Raw genomic sequence first — 24089 nt, forward strand, 5'->3', positions numbered from 1 at the left:
CAACGCCCTTGCACCTGGAGCCACATAACGCATGGAGCCCCATCCGAGCACAAACTTTCAAGGGCTTTTCGATAGCGAGCGGACGCGTTGCGGCATCTCGCCGCGGCCGCGGAATCAACGGAGCGCGTGGATTTCAATTACGAAACTTTATGGGTATAAAGTTCTGATAAACTTTTGACGCGAAAGCTGCGCTGACATTTCCAAAGGCGTGCTTTAAAAGATTTTCAATTCTGGAACTTTATGGCTTTAATGTTCTTATAAACTTGGGCCAACATGCGTGCACTGGAGCCCTCGTGTGCAAGCCGTTCCAGAAATGAAAGCACGCGCTCGCAATCTTCCACACAGACGAAAATACTAAATATCACCGTGACTGTGAGCTAGCAGCTGATAAATTTCTCCAAACATTTTCAGGAAGTGCGCCCAGGGCAGGCAAAGTAAAATAAGAGAAAGATGTCACAGTTTCGCCCTAAGGGCGAAGCAATGAATGCGATAGCAACACATCAATGTCATACGAAGTAAGGTGAGCGGCTTTGGTAGCAATATGAATTGTAGTAAACATGATCTGATTAAGTAAGCAGGTGTGCTGCGGCGTAAGTAGACCGACATGAAGAGAGACTCGATGACCACGAGAAGGCGCGTGTGAAACGGTGGTGTTGATGAGAAGCGCTTCCCGTGGGCAGCGCGTGTGAAGGGACACACCTGTAGCGCTGCACTGCCGACCCGGGCAGCATTGCATGTGTAGCATGCGTTGGAAAATGTGGCCCGACTATTACTAACTGATTGAACAAGCGTGGTGTGAGCGCGCACAAACAAACATGAATAGACCACACTGAATGACTGCAGACGTCGACTGTCAAAACGCTGGCAGCAAGCGCATACGCCGCAGCAACGGGCGAAGGTACGTGCGGTCTATCGCTTCAACGGAAACTGAGCGGCGAATGCACGGCGCATAAAGGTCAGAGCCGTGTGGAGATAAGCGACGGTGCGAGCGAGCGACGAGCGCGGTTGTTGGCAGAGTAGAAGTGCGCCTCCCCCCCCCCCCCCCGCGCTCCCTCCGGCGCTGGCTTCCCGCTTCCTTGCTTGCGCGTGGGAGATTGAGTGCGTTCGCTCTCCGTGATAGCGCGCGCCCCCGCACGCTTCCGCTCGGGCATACGGCGCGCGGCGAAGATTTTATCTATAGGGAACCTCACGGCGACGGCGACGCCGACGGCAGAAATCCGGTTGAAGTGTCCATATAATTGCTATCGCAATAAAACAGAAGAAAGTTCGCGGCCTATTACTGCGACAGTTCTTTTTTGCGGGCGACAACGTCTGGCTCTCCATGGCCATAGGGACAGTGGTCCTATGGATTAAAGCAAAGCCCCGGCTGGAAATACTGGTATTTTCAAAGCGCTTCTCCGCATGCAAGCTGATTGTGGAGGTACATATCTGAAGAACCATGTGGAAAGTTTCCCCAGTAATGCCTCGTATTTAAGCTCGGATGTACAAAACCAAATGATAGAAATTTGTGGTGAAATTATCAAAGAAAGCCTAGATGCAAAAGTAAACGCTGCAGCTACTTCTCCGTACTTGCTCACGAAACGACGGACATCGCTGGAATCGAACAGTCTGCTGTTTGTGCAAGGCACCTAAACAAGGATGCCAACGCCATCGAGGAAGTGCTTTAGGTTTTAGCACCGGAATAGATGCTCTCGATCATTGCGACTGCAGGCTCTATATAAATGTGTACAAACTGCTGCAGATTCTAGTCACCCTTCCAGTGACCACTGCCAGCGCAGAGAGAATATTTTTTAACAAGAGTTTACTAAAAAACTACTTGCGCTCTACAATGTCTGTGGAACGCATGGTTAGGCTGGCGCTTCTATACACCCACAGAGACGTCGGCATCAACGTGTCCGAAGTCATTGACCGCTTCGCTCAACTTCCCCGCCGAGAGAAGTTTGTCCTTTAGATAGCGAAGCAGCAAAAATCAATGGAAGTAAAAAGCTCTGTTCATTCAGGTCCATAAGCTCGTAATTATGAAAACGTATGACTGTTTGTTAGCTTTTAAAACCGCAGAAATTTTAGCCGTTTATTCGAGCAGTTAGCATCATGATCAAAATTATCATGCGAATACGAAAATTACGAGGACATCGATAACCAATTTTGACCGACCTTGCTCATTGAAAGCCCGGCCCACACGGCGTTTGCCAAAAACACACTCCTATATTGGGTAATTCAACTTGCCGCATTATCTGTGGCTTTCGTTTGTCCTTTTCTTTTCTTTTTAGCTACCTGCTTTTACTTCTTTTTTGAAACGAAGCAATACCCTCCTTTAATTTTGGGTGTAGAACAATTATTGCCGCTGTGCAGGCAGTTAGATTACACATTTTCGTACTGATTTCTGCATTATTCCTCTATTATTATACCCAGATGGCGCTGTCGCGACCACCGCATGGCCCGAGTACATATCACGATTTCTGCGATCATAGTTTTGCTCTTGCCTAGATCGTCTGTGTTTCTGTGCGCAAGGTTTACCATCTGTGACTGCGCAACCTGTTTATTTGTCTTGTTTGACGCATTATATACAGCGACGTTTGCTTAAATACGTAGATTTATTGGAGACTTAGACATATATTTAAATATCTTGTTGCGAGGTTTTGTGTATACAAGCAGTGAACTTTGTTTCCAGCGACTCTTTTTTTTTTCCCCTTTAGCGAGTTGTATCTGGCATTTGTATATTCCATTCTATCTTCGCATTTCTAATGTATATATTTCAGAACTCCTGCTTTTATATGTACTCACTGTTGCGACTATAATTTCGGTTCAATTACTCACAATACACAACCGGTAATTGCTGCTCCTACGCAATCCATTGCAACTAAGGACAACGTCATTGAGGTTTTTTTTTTTTTCCTGGGCCTTGCATATGTGTAAAAATGTAAACAAGGTTCTTGAATGACAAAGATTCATCAAAATATTTGTACTCAACTTGTTAATTTCATGGCCTTTACGTTTTTCATATCAGCTGCATGCACTGCCTTGCTGGTTTCGAACTGATATAGTTCTAAAGTTTGTGCGATATTTTCTTTACTTATTAAATAGACAAAAAAAAAACCGGCAGCCTTGGTATCAGTTATTTCTGCCACAATCTTTGGGACATACGAATATATTCTATTATGAGAAAATAGAGATTTTACTTGACAGTGCGTAGCAGTTCAATAATTCGTTTGCAGCATCTAATATACAATGGCATTGACAATCCAGTTATTATTCATGTATTTGATCCCTCGACAAGTTCTATAAGGAGGAGGCCGCGCTGCAACCTGAGCCCCCCCCCCCCCCCCCCCCCGAACAAAATTTCTGGCTACGCCACTGGTTTCATGGTATACCAGTTTCAAGGTGTGCGGCAAAAAAAGCCTTGGCGTCATAGCTATATTCCTGCCGCACTGCAAATATATGCAGTGCTCGAGGACACCAAATGATTTTACTGATTTTGACCCTGTATATTTCGTAATTGGTTCTAGTTACAAAATTGGTTCCAATTCAATAAGTCATGCATGTTGACAGGCTCTAATTCCGCCATTACAACATGGGCCCTAAAGCGATTAATAAAAAAGATAATTAGGGAAATTGTTTTCAATTAAATGCTTCTGCACTCGCGAACTATCCAGAATGTAATGTCCACCAGCTAAGGTAACCCAGTTGAAGAAGCGGAATATGCTAATATCTGCGACAAGGGGCTTTTTAAAAAAATGGACATAAGAAAAAGCACCCGGCATACGTGACATACATAAAAAGAAAGAGAAAACCTAAATATGAACACCGGCAAAAGACGATGGCCGCGAACAAGCCGTGCTGTTGCCGTCGTGGAGAAGTCGGTGATGTTCGACAGCGCGAACGTAGACAAAGGACGGCGAAAGAGGCGACAAACGAGGACAAGCGCGGACTGCAAACTTAGGCCCTAAGAGCGAAGGTGCTTTTCAGTAGCGCACTCAGGATATCTCTGCCAGTTGGGGGGTTTGACAGTTTGCCAATACCATCTAAACAGCACTAATTTCAATTTCTTCACGGGAAATTGTCAAAAAATGCGCTTTTTGCTCAAGTTTGCGAGTGTGCAGACGATTGCGCGTCTTAAATGTTAGTTGCAGTACTCAAAAAAAAAAAAAAAAAAGGGGGGGGGGGATTAACTCGTCGATCAACAGCAACTAGCTTGGCCGCATACCTTAGCGGGGAAGTCGTCAGCCCGTACGTGTGTCGGCCGAACGCGGCCACGGCGATTTAACCGGCCGTCATGACGTCAGCCCGGTTTCGACTGCCGACCGCCATGCCGATGGTCGGCAAACGGGCTGGCCGTTTTCAAAAGCCAAGCCCGGCCCGACCAAAATGGCCGACATCGAGCCGTCTACCTTTTAACTGACCATGGACTTCGGCCCGACCTTCCGCCGAGCTTATTTTTCTTGCTTGGTACGTTCTGCCAGTTTAAAAGGACACTAAACTACTCTTGCAACATAAAGATAATGTACCTTTATTATTGGTAATCTCAATATATGGATATGTCAGAAATATTCCTAATGCCTAGAAGAAACGTGCCATAGAAGTGTAAGCAATATTTGTGGTTTGCTGGGGTATAGCAAACGCCGTGCAATAGGCACTGCTATGTCCGTAAATAATGTAAATAGTATATGTTCCCATGATGTCCCTCGTTGATATGCAAGGGTTGTCCGCTAGGACATGAAAAATGCTGCCAGACGATCGTGAAGGGACATCCGCTACCTGGACGTATTCGACAGGCCCATAACATATATGCATGTCCTGGGGTGGTATTCTGTAAGAATTCTAGTGACTGTCCATTTCGGCTGTCGCAATTGGCTTCCGCTTCACGAGCGCGAAGGTGCCACCCAGTCTCCTTAGCGCTCGGGAGCCAATGACGACAGCCGAAGTAGACAGTCCACTAGGTGAATTCTTACAGAATACTATAGTGCCTAGAATATTGTATATTCTAGGCACTATAGCTGGCACTATAGCTACTAGGCACTATAGCAATATAGGCACTATAGCACTATAGGCACTTTAGCTACTGATGCATCGGCGCACCGGCGCACGTTGCGCGAATCACGCGCTTGCTATGAGCACACTGCGAGTACTACCAGAGTCTTTAAAAAAAGCATCAAAGTACTCTGATACTACGATGCTAATCTTGCCAAACAGTAGTACAAGGCTTAGGGCTAATCTTACTATTTTCGCACCGTTTTTACCTAACGAACATCACGTTTCGTTTTCGACCATGTATAATATTCGCCAGAACTAGCGACGATCGATAACACAGTACAACCCAGCAGGCAACGTTGAGCAAAATGGCGCCGAACATGGATTTTCGTGCGGTCCCGCTCGTAAGTTGCTTCTTTTTGTTCCATGGTAGAACGGAATTAATAGCAACCTTGAGCGTTAATTTAGTTGCACTAGAGTCTATAAATGTACGTTTAGGGCAGCTTAATGCTTCGAGGTTTTCTTCTAATGCTGTGTGGTTTGCTAATAGCGTTTGACGTTTCCCAAAAGTTGTGGCGCGGTGCGCTTCATGTAAACACTCGCTCGTTCATTTCGATACCTTACGATTTCACTTGTATTGCGAAAACCGTGTCGAATGTTTTCTCACCACATCCTGTACAGCTTTGTCAGGACATCAGTATGAATGTCAGCAGCACTGGTGTTTCAAAGTGGTGTAGTAATAACTAAACCCAAACGTCTACGGTCCTGAAAAGCTATTCGTTCAGCTGAGTTCATTCAGCTGATGTTTGATAAGGGGGTATTTCGCTCTATCCGAAACCGCGCAACAGTTAATAGCTTGAAGCTGCAACGAGTTGTTCTCTCGCATCTGGGCTTAATTTATCAACTCTGATCACAGATTGCCCTGAGCCGTCTGCTATCAACTCTACATTCGTCATAAACTAACGTTTGTGAACTCGAGAAAGCTTTGCCCAGTAAGAGATCTGTGATTGGCAATGGTAAACATGTATTGTTACAATCGTTCGGTGGGTGGACTATGCTAGAGAACACTGTTCCCTTATTTACCCTTGCATGAGTGCGGCTACTGCTATGAGATTTCTTTCTTTCTTTTGTTTTCTTTTGTTTTTGGCGAGCTGAGCATACTGCGTCAGTCGCATTCTGACAGTGAGGATGGCACTACAACGTTCTGTATATTGCAACTGTTGTCGTGCAGGTATGACTCCTTGGGCACTGCTCTGTGACTGGTTGCCAAGCGCAACTCTTTCTTCTCGACGGTCTGGCACCGTGTGATGGCCGTCGCCATGCCAGGCATAGTTCCAGAAATAGTTCAAGAACCAGGTGGAAGAGTAAAGGTGCGCGACACGCCATGTTCATCTTTTGTCTGGATCACTCTATGACCCGCCCGCAGATCATCGTTAGATAATGTGGGGCACCTGAACTTGCTCATCTGCTTTCCTGGGTTGCACTCCCCAAAATGTGGATTTTATTGCGCTTTTTCATCCTATATTTCATTACTACGAACCTTTTTTTTTTTTTTATTGCCTATGTTGCTGTGTTTTACTAGACAAAACAGATTAACACAGTTACAGAATGAACAAACAGCTACAAGAAGAATGATCACCGACAAAAATACACCAATACATAATCAGAAATGTGGCTAGGTAGGTCATTAGAGAATGCTTCAAGTGTTACAAGCTGTGAAGTGCACTCGTCAAGGCTGTTCCTCAATTCTATGGTGGGAGTATAAAAAAGAACTTAAAAGGTAATCCAGGCGACATATTAACAGCTTGATGTCTAAGGGGCAAGTGTATTGCATTTGCAAGACAAGGTCATCGATGAGTGTGATGGGTGTATCAGTCAGGGATGATCCATGTTTGTGGGGTGTGACGTACATCTATGCTTCAAGCATTGAAGTGACGAATGGTGAGCTTATGTGAAACGTTGTAGTCATTAGCTGATAAATGAACCAGGTAGTCTTCTTTGGGATGGATTCGAGCTTGTCAATATTACAAGTGGCGTGAGTGTGACTAACGTCTTGTTCCATCATGCTCTGTGCCCTAGAGAGCCGTAAATTTCTGGATATCAGTACATAGAGAAGAAAAAGAGAGTCGCAGGACAAAGATTACTGACATTGGTAGTAAACAACTGTTTTTGTTGGTGGCTCCAGAGCTCAAAAGTGCAGTCACAGAACTTGACATATGTATTGGAATAGTATGGCCAAGCAGTGTTGAAACAAGACCACTCATTTGGTACAGTTTACTGAGACATCATTGCAGGTTGTGGGTGACTTGCTTAGGTTATCTGTGTGCCTTTTAATTTATTTAATTTGTTTTATGTTCTTTTTAATGCTCAGGGATTGACGATTGTCAAGCCCATTGTGTATGGTAATGTTGCCCGTTACTTTGGGAAGAAACGAGAGGAAGATGGCCACACACATCAATGGACTGTTTACCTGAAGCCATACAAGAATGAGGTATGGGCACCATCATCATTTATATGAAAACCTGAGAGTTGCTTATATAACCTTTGAGATAATGGGGTTCGTGATACGTGCTGCACTGTACCCAGACACATGAAGTGAGCCACATTGTCTGTTTGAAGCAAGAAAAATCAGGCGTCCCGAAATGCGTGATTTATGTTGGTTATAACCGGAGATTTGAAGAAAAAAGGCAATGAAGACACAGAAAGCATAGGAAAAATTATGTTTGTGATCGAAAAATGTAGGAATCATAATGACAAGGGCAACGAATGTGGTTAATAGGACAGCTTGCCACAGGCAGAGACCGAACCCGCATCTTCCGCATTATGTGTGCAATGCTTTACTAATTAAGCTACCGCAGCAGCTCTCCTCCTGTCCGCTTTCTTGGGTGTCAGTGTATACATACAAGATTAGCCCTGGGAGTGTTGTACCCCTCACAACCATGGCGGCAGATGTGGAACATCCTTTAAGCCGCAAGCAGTGCTCAGTATGTGAACTTAGGAGCGTGCAACTGGCCAATCAAACCGTATGCTACCTCATGGCATCAAGACGGCTTCCAAAGTAGAGGCCCTTGCTATGCAATGAGTGAGAAGAATGATTGGCTCAGTGGCTATGGTGTTGCATGGCTGAGCACAAAGTTGCGGATTCTGTTCCCATCTGCAGAGGCTGCATTTCCGAAATGCAAAAAAAAACAAAAAACACTTGTTTCATGCTTTGGGTGCAAGAAACCCGGCAGGTCAAAATTAATCCAATCAGTGCCAACCTTTATTTTTTTTTCTCTCTTTCTTTTTATAACTTTTTTTCCCCAGATAAGCCCCCAGAATTTCCCGAATTTTTTATGACTGATTCATTTTAAACAAATTTCACCCGTGGACCATTGCAATACCATTGCAATGCAATATCAGCATCTCATTTGTTATTTTCTATGGACTCTTACTGTTACTTATTTTTTCATGTTCTTGAGTTGTGGGCAGGCAACACCACAGAAACGTGTATATAAAGTGCAATATTTCTTGGAACGGAAGTTAAGTGTGCTTTTGTTGCCATATAGACTCGTGTAAGGGCCGCACTTCTTTTTCACAATTTTGATGAGGTGCAGTCCTTACACGGGACAGAACCTTTTTGATAAAGTGGTGCTGGCGCAGTCGGCGACTGGTGCAAACCTGGATCTCCGGATGTACCATTGCATCAGAAGTCAACACACAGCTCTCACCATCTAGTAGCGATATGCTGAAGTTCCCAACATGCGAAAATTCGCTGATACGTATGCACAGCATCGGGCCACCAAATGCGATTGCTTCTCCTTTGGAAACTTTTTTGTTTAATTTTGGTCTGCCAAATTGGGCATGCGGCCCTTAACACGGGTGCACCCCTTACACGAGCCTATACGGTATCTTCCGTGTGACGCATTATTGCTGGCACGGTGTGGTAAATAAATCACAGAGGTGCCAGCGGCAAAGCATTTTGTAGAGCCGTGTCTATGCGAGAGAAGTCACCACAGGCTCTAAATATTCCTCGCAGTCGTTAGTACTAAGTTGAAGCAACAAACACCGACTTGCTAGAGCTTTTCAGGTATAATTGTTTGCTTAGGTAAAGAAACATCCAAAAGCACCACAATGCTGGCATGAAAATGGTGGCTGTCATAGCTGCAGCTGCTTTACTTTGTGCCACTATTTCAAAAACCTGAGGGAATCGGACTTCCGCTTCACTTCTGCTAGCTGTACCCTCAAAAAATTTGTTTTCTGGCAAGTTGGTGCCATATAATAATGCAGCATTCACACTAAAATGAGGAAATTACTGCTACTCGTTCATGACACTCGGTAGACAAAAAGAAATCCCAGGATGAGCGAGACTCATGATTGCCATGTTTTGAAGGAAACGCCTGGACGAGTGAGACGTGTTCTTGGTACGAAAAGCGTTATTCTGGTGCCGTTCATGACTACGTCCCTTATATAACACATTGTGCAGTTTTGGCATGTTAAACCCCACAAACGAGTGTAATTGGCACCATTATAATGTTTACCAGCAGCTTCCTCTGTGCCTGGTAACGAATAGCTTATGCTAATTTCATGTGTTACAACAAAAAGTCACAAATTTGATGTATTTTTCAAGTTGCACGTATTTGTTCCTACAGGACATGTCCACTTATGTAAAGAAGGTACACTTCAAGCTCCATGAAAGCTATCCAAATCAGAACAGGGGTAAGTGGTTCTTCATAGTTTTGTATACTGCACTCAAGGAATATGTCAGACAAATAAAGCCTGAGAAAATATAGTATTGCTGCTAGCTAGTGGAGAGCCATGCAGTTCTTAATTCGGAGATACCTTGAGGAAGCTAGCTGCATGACTTGTATGCCTATGCTGTGAGCTTAACAAGAATATTTTGTGCTTACTTCTAGGTTGGAACTAACTAAAGCGCTTAGTAGGAAAGTGCATGTAAGATTGTTATATTCAAGTCTGCATGAGTTTCATTTTCAATTTTCTAATCAGTATGTATGGTGGTGTCACTGCTTAAAAGAAATGGAAAATATCACTCAGATTGCCACGTTCTGAGTCACAAAAATGTTTTCTCGAATTGTTGGAAGAAAGTTTGGAAATCTACAAGGGGGGGGGGGGGGGGAGTGATTTGCTAAACTTTTGCTGTTTGTCAGGCCTCTTAAAAGCTCATCGTAAGGGCAGCTGAGTCATTGCCAAGTCAGGTTTGCCATGCCCCGGCAATGTGCACTAGTGGAGTTTCCAAGTGAGTCCTTGCAGGCAAGCAGATAGCCACCTCAAAGGAGGCCAAATAAGCAGTGTGGAAGTTCCAGAAATAGCTTAGACAAGAGAAAAAAAAAAGGTGTATATTTATATATTAAAATGCCTCCCTCACCAGATTTGGCTTTACAAGAGACAGCACCTGCCATGTCACAGGTTCTGCCTCCAGAGCGCATGTAGCTGACAGAAACACTAGCAACAACGGGATTCCCATGAAGTGCAAAGCGCACAAAACCACCTGTGGAAATCTGCTGGGTTCATGACAGGAAATAAGGTCATAGCTTCTATATGAAAGAATGCAGGGGGTAGAAATGTCGCTTGTGGACTCTGTTTGAGGCAATGGGAGAGTGCCTCTGCTGCAGGGAGTGTGGCCTGCACTCTGACATCATCACCTTGCAACATTTAATTTTCTCTCTCGCCACTATTAACGCGGTGGCGACAAGGGTCCCGTGTCGCAGAAAATCCGGTGTCGACGCCGGCGTCCGCGGCTGAGAAAATTGGCCCGAGCCACCCCGACCACGCACGTCCTCCGCATGTGGCAGAGTTGTTAGTAAACTAATGGAATTTCTCGAAGTAAAATTCGTCAGAAAAATAGTAAAGTACGACTTAACCACAACATACAGACATGATAGTGTCTGATTGTAATTTGAATGCACGAGAAAACATAATTCTGTTACGAGGAAACTCAAACACACACCCCTTTTCCAGTATTTCTACAATACAACAGTGGCGCACCCAGGTATGTTACTTGCAAAAACACCATCCAGACGGTGCTCGCCTCCTCGGCAGGTCAAACTGGGACTTAGCCTGCCTAATGCGTCTTGGACACACGTGTGCCTTGGGGCAACAGCAAACAATTAATAAAATTATTTAAAAAAGGTCCTAGGGGCTTCACATTCTGATATAAGACGGCTTATATTGCTCCTGTAAAAATGTCTTCCCAGCAATGCATTTGTGTTTAAAAGTGAAGCTCACTTAAAGGTCCTAGTAGCTTGGCCTTTGTAAGCTGGCTTTCCCACATGTGTTGCAGTGAAGCCTACTCATAAAGAAAAGTGCAATGTGAACGAGGCCTGATGATGGAGATTTCCACGGGAAGCTTAAGCATCCTCCAATTTTTACTGACGTTTATTTTATGTATTAATTATTGTTTAAAAGCTCTTCCTGTAGAATAATCCTCTTTGTAGTGCAAGGAAACTTTGGTTCAAGATGCTACTGTTCAACGGGTGCTGTGCTACTAATGAGTGAACAATAAAGAAGAGTCTCACGAACTGAGAGGAATTGAGTCACAAAGTGGCACTGACTCACCACCGAGCAGTCGAGCAGCGACCTTGTTTCCATAAGGACAATTCACTTGATTGCTAACAGTTACCAAATGAGAATTCATAAACAGTCTTTTGGAATATACACACAGAACATGCAACACACGTGCCACAGTGGCTCTGTGGCTATGGAATTCTGTCGCACAGCGTAAGGTTATTGGTTCAACTCCCAGCAGCAGTAGGATATTCCTGTGGGAGCATAATTCAAAGACAATCATTCACCGAGGTATTGGTGAACAGGAAAAAAGCCCCACGGTAATGATAAATAACCTAGAACATTCCACTGTGCCCTCTCTCATAGCCATAACTGCTAGCTCTCCTGACTTTTCTGTAAAGTTTCCAAACGATAAATTCTGTTCTTGAAAAAACAAAAAAATTTGCAAGTGGGTTGGAAAGTGGCGTGGCGCAGTATTGTATAAAGTGCTTGAAAAAAGAAAGTCGCAGTCTTGCCTGAAAGGCGAAGCATTGATTGCGATAGCAAACTAGTTGACCGCTATATGAAGTAAGGATAGTATTTTTATCGGCCATATAAGCTTGTAAACATTCGCTTACTAACTAAATTAACAAGCATGAACACTTCTCACTCAATGACCGCGCACACTCGCTGTCAAAACGCTGGAGTGAGAAAGTGCTGGAGCAGCAGTGAGCGAATTGGCATTCGTGCTGCCTCTCGCTTTAACACGAACTAAGCGGTGAAAAAACAGCGTGCACGAAGCTATCGGCACTCTGTCCCCATCACAGATTGCTTTCAAGATAGGGCCCGGGCGGCCGTGCGCTGTCACCCCATGCATAGCCACTACTGGGGTAGAACCCTCCCCCCTGGTACCTTGTGAGCGATAAAAGACGGTACGGTTTCATCCCTCATTCCTCCCTTGCGTGCGCGCGATTGAGCTGCTATTGTCGGCTCACCCTCACACACTTTCACTTGCACATACAGCATACGGCGCGCGGCGACGATGTTACTGTGCTTGGACTTTATACGAAACACGGCGGTGATGGCAGGAATGTGCCTGGAGTGTCCATATAACTGCTATCACGATAAAAAAAAAAACTGCAAAGCTTGCACTACGCCGCGCAAAGCTCGTGACACAGCAATGCTGGCCGGTCGATTGCGTCATAACCTAAGAGATACCTGGCATAACCAAGCTCAACTCGGGCATAGCCAAGGCTGAACCTAGCTGCTACAAAGTTCAACCTAGATACAACCAAGTTCAACCTCGACATGCTAAGTTCAACCTCGACATGCCATCACCTAGTTCCCCTTGCAATGTGTAGGGCAGATAGCTGGCAGCCTGGTAGAGTTATAGAATGGGTGCCAGGAGAAGGGAACTGTAGTCGAGGACGGCAGAGAACAGGCCATCACTGACCCCATATTTCTGGCTATTGTAACACATCCCAAAGGCCTTTTTTTTTTCAGTATTGTCTGCTTAGTGGCACCATGTGCTACCTGCGTTTCATGCTCTTTTGTGTTACACGAGTATGTCTTACTCTTTTAGAGTGAAAGTTCTACTACGCCATGTCTCACAAGGTCATCACATTGCAATGACCTTGAGCCACCGGAGCACAAGTGTGGCAGGTGTGACATTGCACCACGTGATCCGCTGCGGAGAGGCATCGCAGCTCTCGGAAGCTCGCTGCTGTTGTACCACGTAACTAGGCGAGGGTTTAATGACTGCTTCGCTGGTGCTTGGTGACTCAGTCTCGCCATGGATGGCGCGCCGGCTGGGCCGTCTGTGCGTTCTGTGCGTACGCTACAGCGCAAGCGATAAGCTGAATCCACTCATCCAGTAGGTGTAGCTAGACGGCAGGCTGTAAAATTTCAAGCAAAGGCAAAGTTGCCTGCCGAAACACCGGAGCAAAGGGAGGCCAGATTAGCACATTATAGAGAAGCTTACCAAGCGCGGAAGCGTGCATTAATGAAACACTGTGTGCATGGTCTTTGCAAAACCAAGCCAAACAGACTTTTCACTCGTGATAACTAGGTTTTGTTGTGTCCCGAACCGGCCGGGCGCATTTTTTGATTGTTTCCCACCGAGGCAGGCCCTTTCATGAGCGTCGCTCAGACGGCGACAGTGCCAGACACCGACGAGACGGGCAAACACGCGCCCCAACTCAGCAGTGTGCATTCTTTGGGTGCTTCCCCCGATTCCACCCCCTTCATCAGGGGCCGCCTACCTGGTGACGCGGCCAGACACCGGCAGTGACATTCGGACAACGAAGCTCACTTTGAAGCGACCGACTACAACCGCCACCCCTCGTTAGAAGCGGGGATTAGCGTGAAGGCCATTCTACCGACCCTGGCAAGATGACCGGTGGAGGGCAAGAAACTAAGTCACCGACTTTCGTGGAAGGAGTGTCAACCCCCTGTTTCCGGATTGCCTTGTCCTTGCTTCGAAGGTGAAACATTAGAGGCGGAGTTCGGTGAACAATACGACCCCTCTGATTGGTCGCATCAAGGTCATCTGATTCCCTAGCCGGGTCAACTAGGGAAGACCGATGTTTTATAAGGAGACACCATGAGTGCAGTGGTGTGTCCTGACCTATTCCGATATGTGCTCAGACATGTAGTGAGCCGAGACTTTCAAAGTGCTCCCCCATAGAGTGTGCTTCCATATTTGGAGCCACTGTAAATAGTGTAAAATAAACCCCTTTTTTCTCTCGCTCTTACTCCCGGACGTACTCATCCCTTTGGCTGAAGGATCACCGGCCTAAACGCTACCCGAGTCTCAACAAACTGGCAGCAGCGGCGGGATTAATCCCCGACCCGCAACAGTTTACAAGAGTTAAACCCTAGCCTTTCTTTTTTTTTTTTTTATACAACAAAAGCTGTTGTGGGCTCAATCCAATAGCCATTTTAGTGGGCGATGTTGTCCGTCGCAGCTATCACCAGGAATGAGAAGAAAAAAAACCCAGTTCCCGTCGGGATCGAACACGAGCTTTCTGCGCAGGAATCAGATATTCTGTCACTGCGCCTCGCCAGCGCTTGCTAGCTGCTGCGGAAACGTGCCCTATACAGGCATCCTAGTGCTTGGAGTCACATGATGGGAGGTGCGCGCAGCATAGCGTCGATACGTGTGCACTTTGCATTACAGTTGCATAATATTGCACCAGGTGGCATGCCATGTAGCAGTTGCATCATATCGTGTCATTTGTCACGCGATTTGAGATGCGTGCCGCATAGCGTCGATATGTGCTAACTTTGCATTGCAGTTGTGTTATATTCCGCCCGGTGTTACGACACGTAGCAGTTGCATCGTATAGTGCCACATGTCAAGGCATTTGACATGTACGCCACGTAGCTTCGATACATGTGTTTACTCTTCGGTACCCGTTATGGTGCCTCCTTGCAAAGTACGAACCGCTGCTGAAAAAGCAAATTGTTGAGCTACGGACGTGGCTGCAACCAGGCAACGTCGGGCTCAGCAGGCCATTGTGCAGAGAGCAGCTCAGGCTGCAGCTTGCTGTCAACGCTGTGCGGACAGTTCAGCTCGTTGTCGTCAAAACAACGCAAAGAGACTTCGTCGCGATCACCCTCAAGTGCATGCTGCTGAAAATGCGGCCCAACAGCTTCTTTGCAAACAACCTCACATGCATGCAGCTTCGTAACGAAGACCCTCATATGCGTGCAGCAGAAAATGAGGCCTGGGAGCTTCGTTGCTTTGGGAGCTGTTTATGATGGTCTCGTATGGAGCTGCTCCTCCAGCTTCCACTGTGATTGCACTGCATATGCTGTGCTGGCCTGTGAATTTTTTAAATTGTCCGTTTGTTAGCGTTATTATAGCAGCTACACAAAAAAAGAAAAGCAATAAAGGAACAGCAAAACTGCTGAATAGACATAGTAGAGCATCACACTAAGCAAACCTCGTTTCGATGTTTAGCATCAATTGTGTGTTCACTGTTCTTGCCTTTTTTCTATAATAACATTGTCCCTTCACAGGCTAACAACTTAACTGATGCATAAATAGTGCGTAAGGAATCACACAAAGGCGTGTATAGCCTTCATGTTTCAGAAGACAATGTTTAGCCTCACTTTTTTTCTAATGCAGTGGTGACGAAACCGCCATATGAAGTGACAGAAACCGGCTGGGGTGAATTCGAAATTGTCATCAAAATATACTTTATGGATACCACAGAGAGACCGGTGAGTAGAAAGCTTTGTGCAGTATTGAGGGCACATATCGGTGTGTTGCTAGAGGTGTAACTTGACTGTGCTTCTTTGCTTAAAGTTAAAAGGTCCCTGAAACGGTTCAGACAAATTTTGTAGACGCATAGGGTACAGCTACAGTAAAACATTCGCACAACAATTTGTGTGTATCGTCTCATATTAAGAGACCTATGGACGATTACAAGTTACCTTCCTCCCTAGCTATGCCTTTTCTCAACTCGTTCGCCGAGTGATCAGGGCTAAGCTCCGCCTTCACTGGCTCTACGTCATGATAGGATGTCGTGTTATCTACTTCCGTTTTTCGTGGAGCCAGCGTGCGAAGCCTCTCCAACCTCTCCGCCAGCCACCTGGCACTCGATCCCAAGCGAGAGCTTCGAAGTAGCATGCGTTACAAGCATTCTGTTACAGCGCCGAGCGCGTCCGGTATTCAGGTAACCACAGTCGAGCTCGACATTTTGACAGATGGGTGGAAGCGTAAACTAAAGCCCCTCCGTATTACTATTGCTGTGATGACGGAGCTTCAGTCAGCGCAGACGTAAGTCAGCCGAGTGAGCGGCCTGATTTGTCTGCATGGTCCAGCCACCTGGTGGCGCAGAGCTTAACCAGCCAAACAAATAGCTAATATTGCTGTAACCAAGTATAAAACATTTTGAACATCTAGAAAAACATGTTCACAATTACGCTCCTTCCAAAAATTTACACCAGCAGCAAAGTAGAATGCACTTAATTACTGCTATATTAGTTCTGTGTTCGGTTGAGCTCTGTGCCACCAGGTGGCTGCACCGTCCAGGCCGTTCACGTTTGCGCCTCCGCTCATGCCTTGTCTTGCAGAGGGACACGATGTCGCAGTTTGACATGTCGCCGATCGCTACATTTGCAGCCCATAACGCGAGGGTGAACCATGGTGCTCGCGAAAAGACAGATTGAGACCAACACAGACCGCGCAGCTCGCGTCAACATGGAGCATGTTGTAACACAAGCGGACGACACTTGTTGTGTGCCAGAAGTGCTTTCAAGAGTGTAGTGATACACTGTTCTTGTGCATTCTCTTTCTGTAACTTTTTTTTATAGAAAGAAGTTAACTAACATTTCAACTATTACGAACAACATTTGTTTACCATGATGTTGGAAAAATAATCAATGACGTGCCTTGGGCAGCCAATCGGATAGCTAGCCCTACTGACGTGATATGGTCAAATCGCGTCAAATGGTCAGGGGCAGCTTAAAATTCATCCGAGTGGCGTGCTGCATGTAAAGGCGAAAGCCTTTTCGAAGGAAAGAGCAGGCTTCGTCGTCGGGGACGGACAAGCCTTGATACAAAGAGACAATACGTCAGCTCATCTTCAGGGTTTCATTTCTTCTCTTTCTTTTCGTGTCCATGCACCGGATTCCGCGTGCCACGCGCACTCCTTCAAACCTCTTTCTCGTCGGCTTCTATGCGCCGCACCGTGTAGCAGACGACGCTACCACTATACTTGACACGGGCGTTTCAACACTGCAATCGGTAGCGATGTGCCTTTTTAAAACCTTGTAATAAATTACAGGCTTTACGCAGAGCACTTTGATGCGTCAATTAATGATCAGAAGGACCTACCCTAACGACTCAGTACCTTTGTACAACATCGTCAAAATCGTTTCAGGGTCCCTTTAATCCTGTAGGAAGATGCAAGAATATCATGAAACACATAATATACAGATTGTGTGTACTGTGAAAGGTGCTGTATTCAACTGGTCATTTGAAAGTATGGCAAACTTACCCTTGGCGATCAAGCAAAAAATTTTTGCTAGCTTTATAAGTCTCCTTTCTTATGTTCATACTTTTGCTGTACAAGTTTGCCCTGAGAATGTGAAAAAAAAAAGAATGAAATGCAACATGCTAGAATACAAATTAACATTCATACAGATCTTGCTTCAGTAGTTATGTCTTGTTTCAACCATTTCCATGTCATTAGAGTTCCTCTAGTTTCAGCAGAAGATGATTACACATTTCTATACGTACGTAAAATTGTCATAATGCGACAAAATGTGTTGCCGTTTTCGTGAGCGGCCACAGTTGTCAAAAGCTAACGCTTCACCATGCTGTCCCTGGTGATGCCAGCTGCTTATATACATGTCTCATCTCGCTCTACCTTTTCATAGCGAGAGCATGCGAACATCGAAGCAAGGGAGAAATTGTGCACTTCATTGCACAGCACATCTCTTAAGCTAAACACATTAGCTATGGAATATTTCAGTTTCTCTGTATTCTTGCATTCAGGAAACTTTTCTGGCAAGATATGCGAGGGTAGTTAATAGGTTTGTTCAATTCAGAAAAGGTGCACCACACCACAAACGAAAAGGTGCAAGTGTTGCCTATTGTGGTGTGCCTGGCTGCACCCCCTCATTGCAAAGTTCAAGGGTGCGCTGAACCGCGGTGGTGCCTTGCCTTGCACCACGTACAGTCACGGACGGCAGAGCAGCATGCAAACGAGGGCCTAGGTGCAGCGCACTGTGTATATGTGCAGATATGCTAATAAAGTTGGTTGAATCGAATGGATCTGAAGTAAGTGAAATGCAGTGTTACTTTGATTTGCCACCATGTGAGTGCTGGTACAGACTGATTGGACTTGTTATGCAATTGCCAAATATACACCTTTTCACAACCGTGGTAATCCACCCAAATTTCAATTTGCTGCCTTGCATAAATCACAGATAGCGTTTGTAACTTGATGACAACAGTCAATAATTAGAACTAGTTATTTGTCTGTTTAATATTTATGAACTTACACTTATATGGGAAGGAGGACAACAAATCAGAAAGCAATTTTCTGGTGTGGATCTTGAGATTTTGCCCTACGTGTGTTTGTGTGTGTGCTCCATCAAAGTCTTCTCCTTGTGCTCTTCGTGCATATTCAATAATAGCTTTGTCTTGCCACTTTCATTGATGAATTTACCCACCTTGTATATAAATTAGGTGACGGTCTACCACATCTTGAAGCTCTTCCAGAGTGAAACCAACATTATGCTTGGGAAGAAGCAACTTGTGACAGAATCATACGATGAGCTGGTGAGTGGTGAAAATTGTGGGCGTGTGCCTTAATCCACTCAGTAGTGTGTACATTGTCTTTTAGTCAAACTCAAATGGAATGAGCACCTTCTCCACTGTGCAAAATATGTTTGCTGTACGAGAAGTTTGTTATAATTGGACTTACCCTCAAAACTAGCAATCAAGAATTAAACTAATCGCAGAAAAGAAATCTTTACTCCTAAAAATAATGTCCGCAGCACTTACTTACAGAAACTGCCAATGGAGCTTAAAACTACGGAAAGTTGAGCTAGTTGGTAGGGATTCATCGAGAAAGAAGGTAAGGCGTGCAAGCACACCTACTTTCTTTTCCGCCCCAGTGCACCCTTCAAATGATATTCGGCATTTCTGTTGTCTGGGTCTCTTCTCTTTTGTCCGTGTCTGCACGCCTTACCTTTTTTCGCGATGCCAATGAAGGTCTGTTTCTGTAGTGCTAAACCATAATGGCACGTTACAAATTAGTGCAGTGCAGCTGTTGACGTGGCTGTAGGTCGAGACCCTTGCATGTACAAGATGCTTGAGGGAGGCTATGAAGTTTAAGGCACTTGGTGTTGGAGACAACTGGTGTTACAGTTGGCGGTTCACTGATTTCCTGCTCATTCTTATCGTCACTGGAGGCTCTGTGACTAGAATTTGTTGCAAATCTTGAACAATTGCTTTATCGAAGGTGCTCTCAAAGACAGCACCACTGGCAAGTTCTTGAAAGATAGCCTCTTAATTGCGGATATCAATCACTTTTCGCTTCGTTGTAGAAAAGTTCAGACAGTGAAATTCCCTAATCAAATCGAATATGCATGCTATTCGAGAAAAATGGCCTTTGAAGATTGCATATTTTCTTATTTCTGAACAAAGTGAAATATATAAAGTTTGTGTAGAGTTTGTAAGTGAGAAACAACTGCTTTCAGTTATCTGGCACCACACGACAGTGAGACTAATTGAACAAGGGAACAACATGTCACCGCATGCACATGAAGTGTTGTGTTCATTGAAGAAGAGAAACGTGATACAGTCGACTTCTGTTAATTTGACCCTGACGGGACCACCAAAATTGATTGACTTAGTTTGGCGGGTCGAATTTAACAAGATCCATAAAAAAAAAGTTGTCAAAACACACAGCCTATTCTTTTGGCAGTAGTATTTACCAGAGTCTTAACACGCCTCCAAATCAAACGTGTGCCCACTTTTTAGGTGCCCAAGGTAGAAAAATAACATAGAAATTACATTAAGGGACCTAAATAAAGTAGGAATATAATGTGCACCCAATTTTTTAGCAAGAAAAATAGGTGTTGTACAATGGCGGAGGTTTTTAAAGGCAGCTTTGCTGCAGTGCAGATGTGTTATGCGGTAAAGCATGTGAACACCGCGAAGGTGGTTTTGGTTTCATATCCTCTTGGCTCCACGGAGGCAATTTCTGACTCAGTTTTCTTGGAAAAAAAAATGAAATGCATTAGAATTGGCTAAATACCGCAATAAGATGTTGTGAGCTATGATTATTGCTTGAAGGCCTTCCTACGGCAGGCTGAAAAAATTTGGAGGACGCTTAAGCTTTAAGAGTGGAACGCGATAGCATTCAAAGATCCTTGACTGCTTCTCATGCTTCCTGGCAACTGCAACTTATCTAACCGTAATGTTTACCGGGAAACGCTGGCGATGAATGCTAGGCACGAAGGCGCGCTTTCTGGTAGAAACGCAGCCTCTTGCATGGGCCGATCTTCTGTTATTGTTTTGCAGTTTTAATATTTCAGTCTGAAAAGATTTAACATAAAAGGCATGCACTGTCGGTGTTTTGTTTCGTGACACTTGTTTGTAGGCTGTCATTCTCAAAATTGCGAGGAATCACTTTGTAAAGAATGTAAGATAAAGTGTGAGCAAGTTTAGTGGTAAAAGAAATATTTATTGTCTACGGAGGGCCCGCGTGCTTGTGGTTCAGAATGATTTTTCGCCAAACGACGGTCGGTCGGCGCCGACACCGTATTTTTTGCGACACTGCGACACGGGGCCCTTAATGCTTTCGCGTTAATAAAAGTTTTCAACTGGAGATTTCTTGTTGGCCTGCGTTCAACTCATTCACTGTCTCGTAAGCTCCGCCGAGACAGACACTGGCACTAAAGGGGTTGCTATTGGGGTCATCTAGAGGTAAGGCGCGTGCGTGCTAGCTTGCCAAGTTTGAATTTTCCGTATAAGGCCAATGATCGAAATAAGGAAAGTTTGGACCCATAGAAATGCATGGGTGCCGGTGTTGAGTCGGGATCGAAATAACGAAGGTCTGCTATACTACAGCACGGCACACTGTATTTAATGGATACAATGAATTTGCATATAGGCCACTTAAAAGCGAGCAATCTGATTGAATGACTTGAAGTTCTTGAGCACAAGTTATTTGCCCCATGCATTCGCTCAGGAACTTGTGCCTTAGTGCAACAACCGCAGCTGTGGAGCAGCAGAATCATCCAGAGCTATGCTCACTTTCATCGATCTTGATGGCGATGATGGCACATTTAAACTAGATTCATGACCCTCTGATTAAGACGTTGAGCTCGTGGCACGTTTGCGATAGTGCTCAAAAACTGGAAGGTATAAACAGTCCGCGTCCCATTACACAGCTTTGGAGCTCCAGCAATGCTGCAGGACGCTTCTGCAGCTTTAGTCGTAATTGGCATCGAGATATGGGAAGGGGTATGCTTGAGGGACAGACAGAAATACAGTAAATATACTGGTGACGATTATGCTGATGATTATGATGCATTGGCCAGGAAACATTTTAGAGCAACTTGCCTGAGCACAGTGGCTTGTAACGTTTCCTTAGCGTTTCCTTAGTGCCCAGCCTCGGTTCAGAGTTCTTCCTGCTAATTGACTGACGAAAACTTTATTTGGCTTGCAGATATTTTCTGAGCCCACAATGATGATGCAGCAGCTGCTAACAAGCACGAGGCCACTTACGGTGGGCCCATACAAACATGAATTTGACTGTGAGTACGCACCTTTATTTCTTGGGGGTAATGGGGGAAAGGTGGAAGTGTTGTGGAATCAGGTGGAGACTGGTCGTTGGTAAAGGTGGCCTAGTTGTCACACTTATAGTATTGTTGGTGTTGCAGAGTCTAGACTGCATGAGGTCACAGCATAAGTTGGCTGAGTTAATACATGTAAGCAGGAAATCTTTATCAGACATCCCTCATCAATACTTCCTAAATATTACTGACAAGAGTCTGTGAGAGGCAGCATGCTTAAAATTGCACACGGCTTTTAACCTTACATGCAGTGGCTCCAGTGCTAAAAGGTTCCTTTTATAAGTGCTAAATGATAATTAGTTAATGTAAGCAATATGTAAGCATAAGCCTTTCTTCTTTACCATCTGTCCTTTCATCTTTGCTTTTAGAAATATTGTGATATTTAAAAGTCTTCTTTTCCGAATACTCTGTATTTCAGTTCTGTATAGTGAAGCATGATTCCAAGTCCGTTTCATGAGAATCCTTGTGCCATGTTTCAGTCGAAGAGAAGAAGGAGAAGACGCTGCACGCCATCCTCCAAGCAAAGAACAAGATCCGGCTTGAAGTGGCAGACCTCAAGGAACGCCTCAAAGTGGCTAGGGAGACCATCGACAAGTACAAGTCTGAGATCAGCAAGTTGGAGTCACAAGCTGACGTAGATCCTGGTGGAACGACAGCCCCTGGTGCTGCATCCTGACAGTCCTTTGTCATATAAGAGTCTGATGATGTTTCTTGTGAGTGCCAGTGCATGCTATGGACAGGGTGTGTTGGTTGGCTGGAGCCAAACAAGTTGCATTGCGTGGAGAGTGTGAACATTGCAATGCTGTCACATGCTCACGTGACAGTCTCCCTTCCAAGAGGTTCGTAAGCAAAAAAGCATTTGTGCTCCCTCCTTTCGTCACTTAAATGCTTCCATCGTTTTCACCATCTTTTACATCATGAAAAAAAAAAAAGAGCATTGCTTCAGGCATTTATGTGGTTGTAGTTTTACAATTGAGTACATTTGATGCTAATAACCTTGCTTCTAAAGAACATGCAAAGAATTTGGCCAAATATTATTTGAGTGGAAGTGAGCCTTGCACCGTTAGGCTTTGTGTAAATCAGTTGTGGGTATATTGCTGGTACAGTTGCCCGTTTTTATGCTGGTACCTTAACCAGGTATCCTAAGGTATCCACCGAAGTTCAGTTCCTTTCTCTAGCTACATCAGGTACAGTACACCATCAAATGTCAGATGTATGCTAAGGTTACTATACATTGTCAGAGGTCAGGTCTGTGCTGAAGCTAGAGTGCACTGTCGGTGGTCAGGTGAATGCTGTAGCTACATAATTGGATGCTGAAGCTACAGTACATTGCAACGTCGTGCTGAGCGTGGCAGTATGTTGTCAGGTGCAGGCTGATGGTACGCCAAGTAATAGGATTTATTCTGAAAGGACAGTATGTTGTCAGATGCAGGCTGCAGCTATGTCTTCGTCAGAATTTATATCTGTGAAGTCTCTCCATTGAAACTATTTTTGGAGTGGGCTCATGCAATCATCTTTTGATTGCACGAGTCTTGGTGAGCAGCAAGAGAGAGGCTCAACCCTGCATGTAAATCTCACCTGCTGATGCTTCAGAAATAAATATGGAATTCTGATTTCCTGTCACATTTATTGTTGTGTTGTTTTTGACTTGTGGTTCAAGGCAGATTCCATAGAAACTTCCACAGTCTTGACACTAGACCACCTCTGGTTTGTTTTTTAAGAAACATAAGACATTACTGTGTGAAGTCAACAGCAAATTGCTCATTTTAATGTATTTGGCACCATGGGCATCTTTGTTTTGTCTGACGCGTATGTTCAGGTAAGGACCTGAACATAACCGGCACAGAGGGGGTCCCGACTATGTTGTGATTTCAACGACCGCGCTATTTGGAGTGAGGGCCAAAAGATCACAATATTCTGCTCCCATGTTATCACCTTTTTTGTCGTAATTATCGTGACATGTACATTTCCTGGAAGAAAATACTAAAACTGGTTTCTAGAAAAGCTATTACAGTAAATTATTTAGCGTACTTGGAGGCTTGCCAGTATTTTTTTAGTTCGGAGGTCGAGGGCCTTCAAATAACAGTGGCCAGCTCGAGACACATTCGATCCGTCTAGGTCACCACATAATGGGGTCTGATGCTCAATAAAAAATGTCTCAAAGTATATTAATTTTTTAAGTCCTGTAGTGTTTCTCTGAATGTACAATGCCAAAAAAGCAGACATCCCTTATTCCCTCAAGATTTCTGTTTAAAGAATTCCAACTTCAGTGCAGTGATGAAAAGTGAATTTATTTCTGCCTCTGGAAATGGGGG

At 44.8% G+C, this 24089-nt stretch overlaps 1 protein-coding gene across 1 annotated transcript; it reads left to right on the top strand.

Annotated features, from left to right (window-relative positions):
* Positions 1–5279: 5279 nt before the first annotated feature.
* LOC119446176 (YEATS domain-containing protein 4) lies at positions 5280–23399 on the top strand. Its single transcript, XM_037710535.2, has 8 exons — positions 5280–5372; positions 6200–6338; positions 7340–7459; positions 9600–9666; positions 15584–15678; positions 18656–18748; positions 21648–21735; positions 22254–23399. The coding sequence occupies exons 2-8, from the start codon at positions 6276–6278 to the stop codon at positions 22448–22450; spliced, it is 723 nt and encodes a 240-aa protein (XP_037566463.1). The 5' UTR covers positions 5280–5372; positions 6200–6275; the 3' UTR covers positions 22451–23399.
* Positions 23400–24089: the final 690 nt, after the last annotated feature.

The sequence above is a fragment of the Dermacentor silvarum genome, chromosome 3 (genome assembly GCF_013339745.2).
Source record: "Dermacentor silvarum isolate Dsil-2018 chromosome 3, BIME_Dsil_1.4, whole genome shotgun sequence".
In the NCBI taxonomy this organism is placed as follows: domain Eukaryota; kingdom Metazoa; phylum Arthropoda; class Arachnida; order Ixodida; family Ixodidae; genus Dermacentor; species Dermacentor silvarum.

Excerpts from the sequence above, each read along its gene's own strand:
- LOC119446176 (XM_037710535.2), top strand. The coding sequence starts at position 6,276 with ATGGCCGTCGCCATGCCAGGCATAGTTCCAGAAATAGTTCAAGAACCA. Across the intron at positions 6,339-7,339 it reads AACCAGGTGGAAGAGTAAAG|GGATTGACGATTGTCAAGCC; the intron begins GTGCGCGACACG and ends TTTAATGCTCAG. Across the intron at positions 21,736-22,253 it reads ATACAAACATGAATTTGACT|TCGAAGAGAAGAAGGAGAAG; the intron begins GTGAGTACGCAC and ends GCCATGTTTCAG.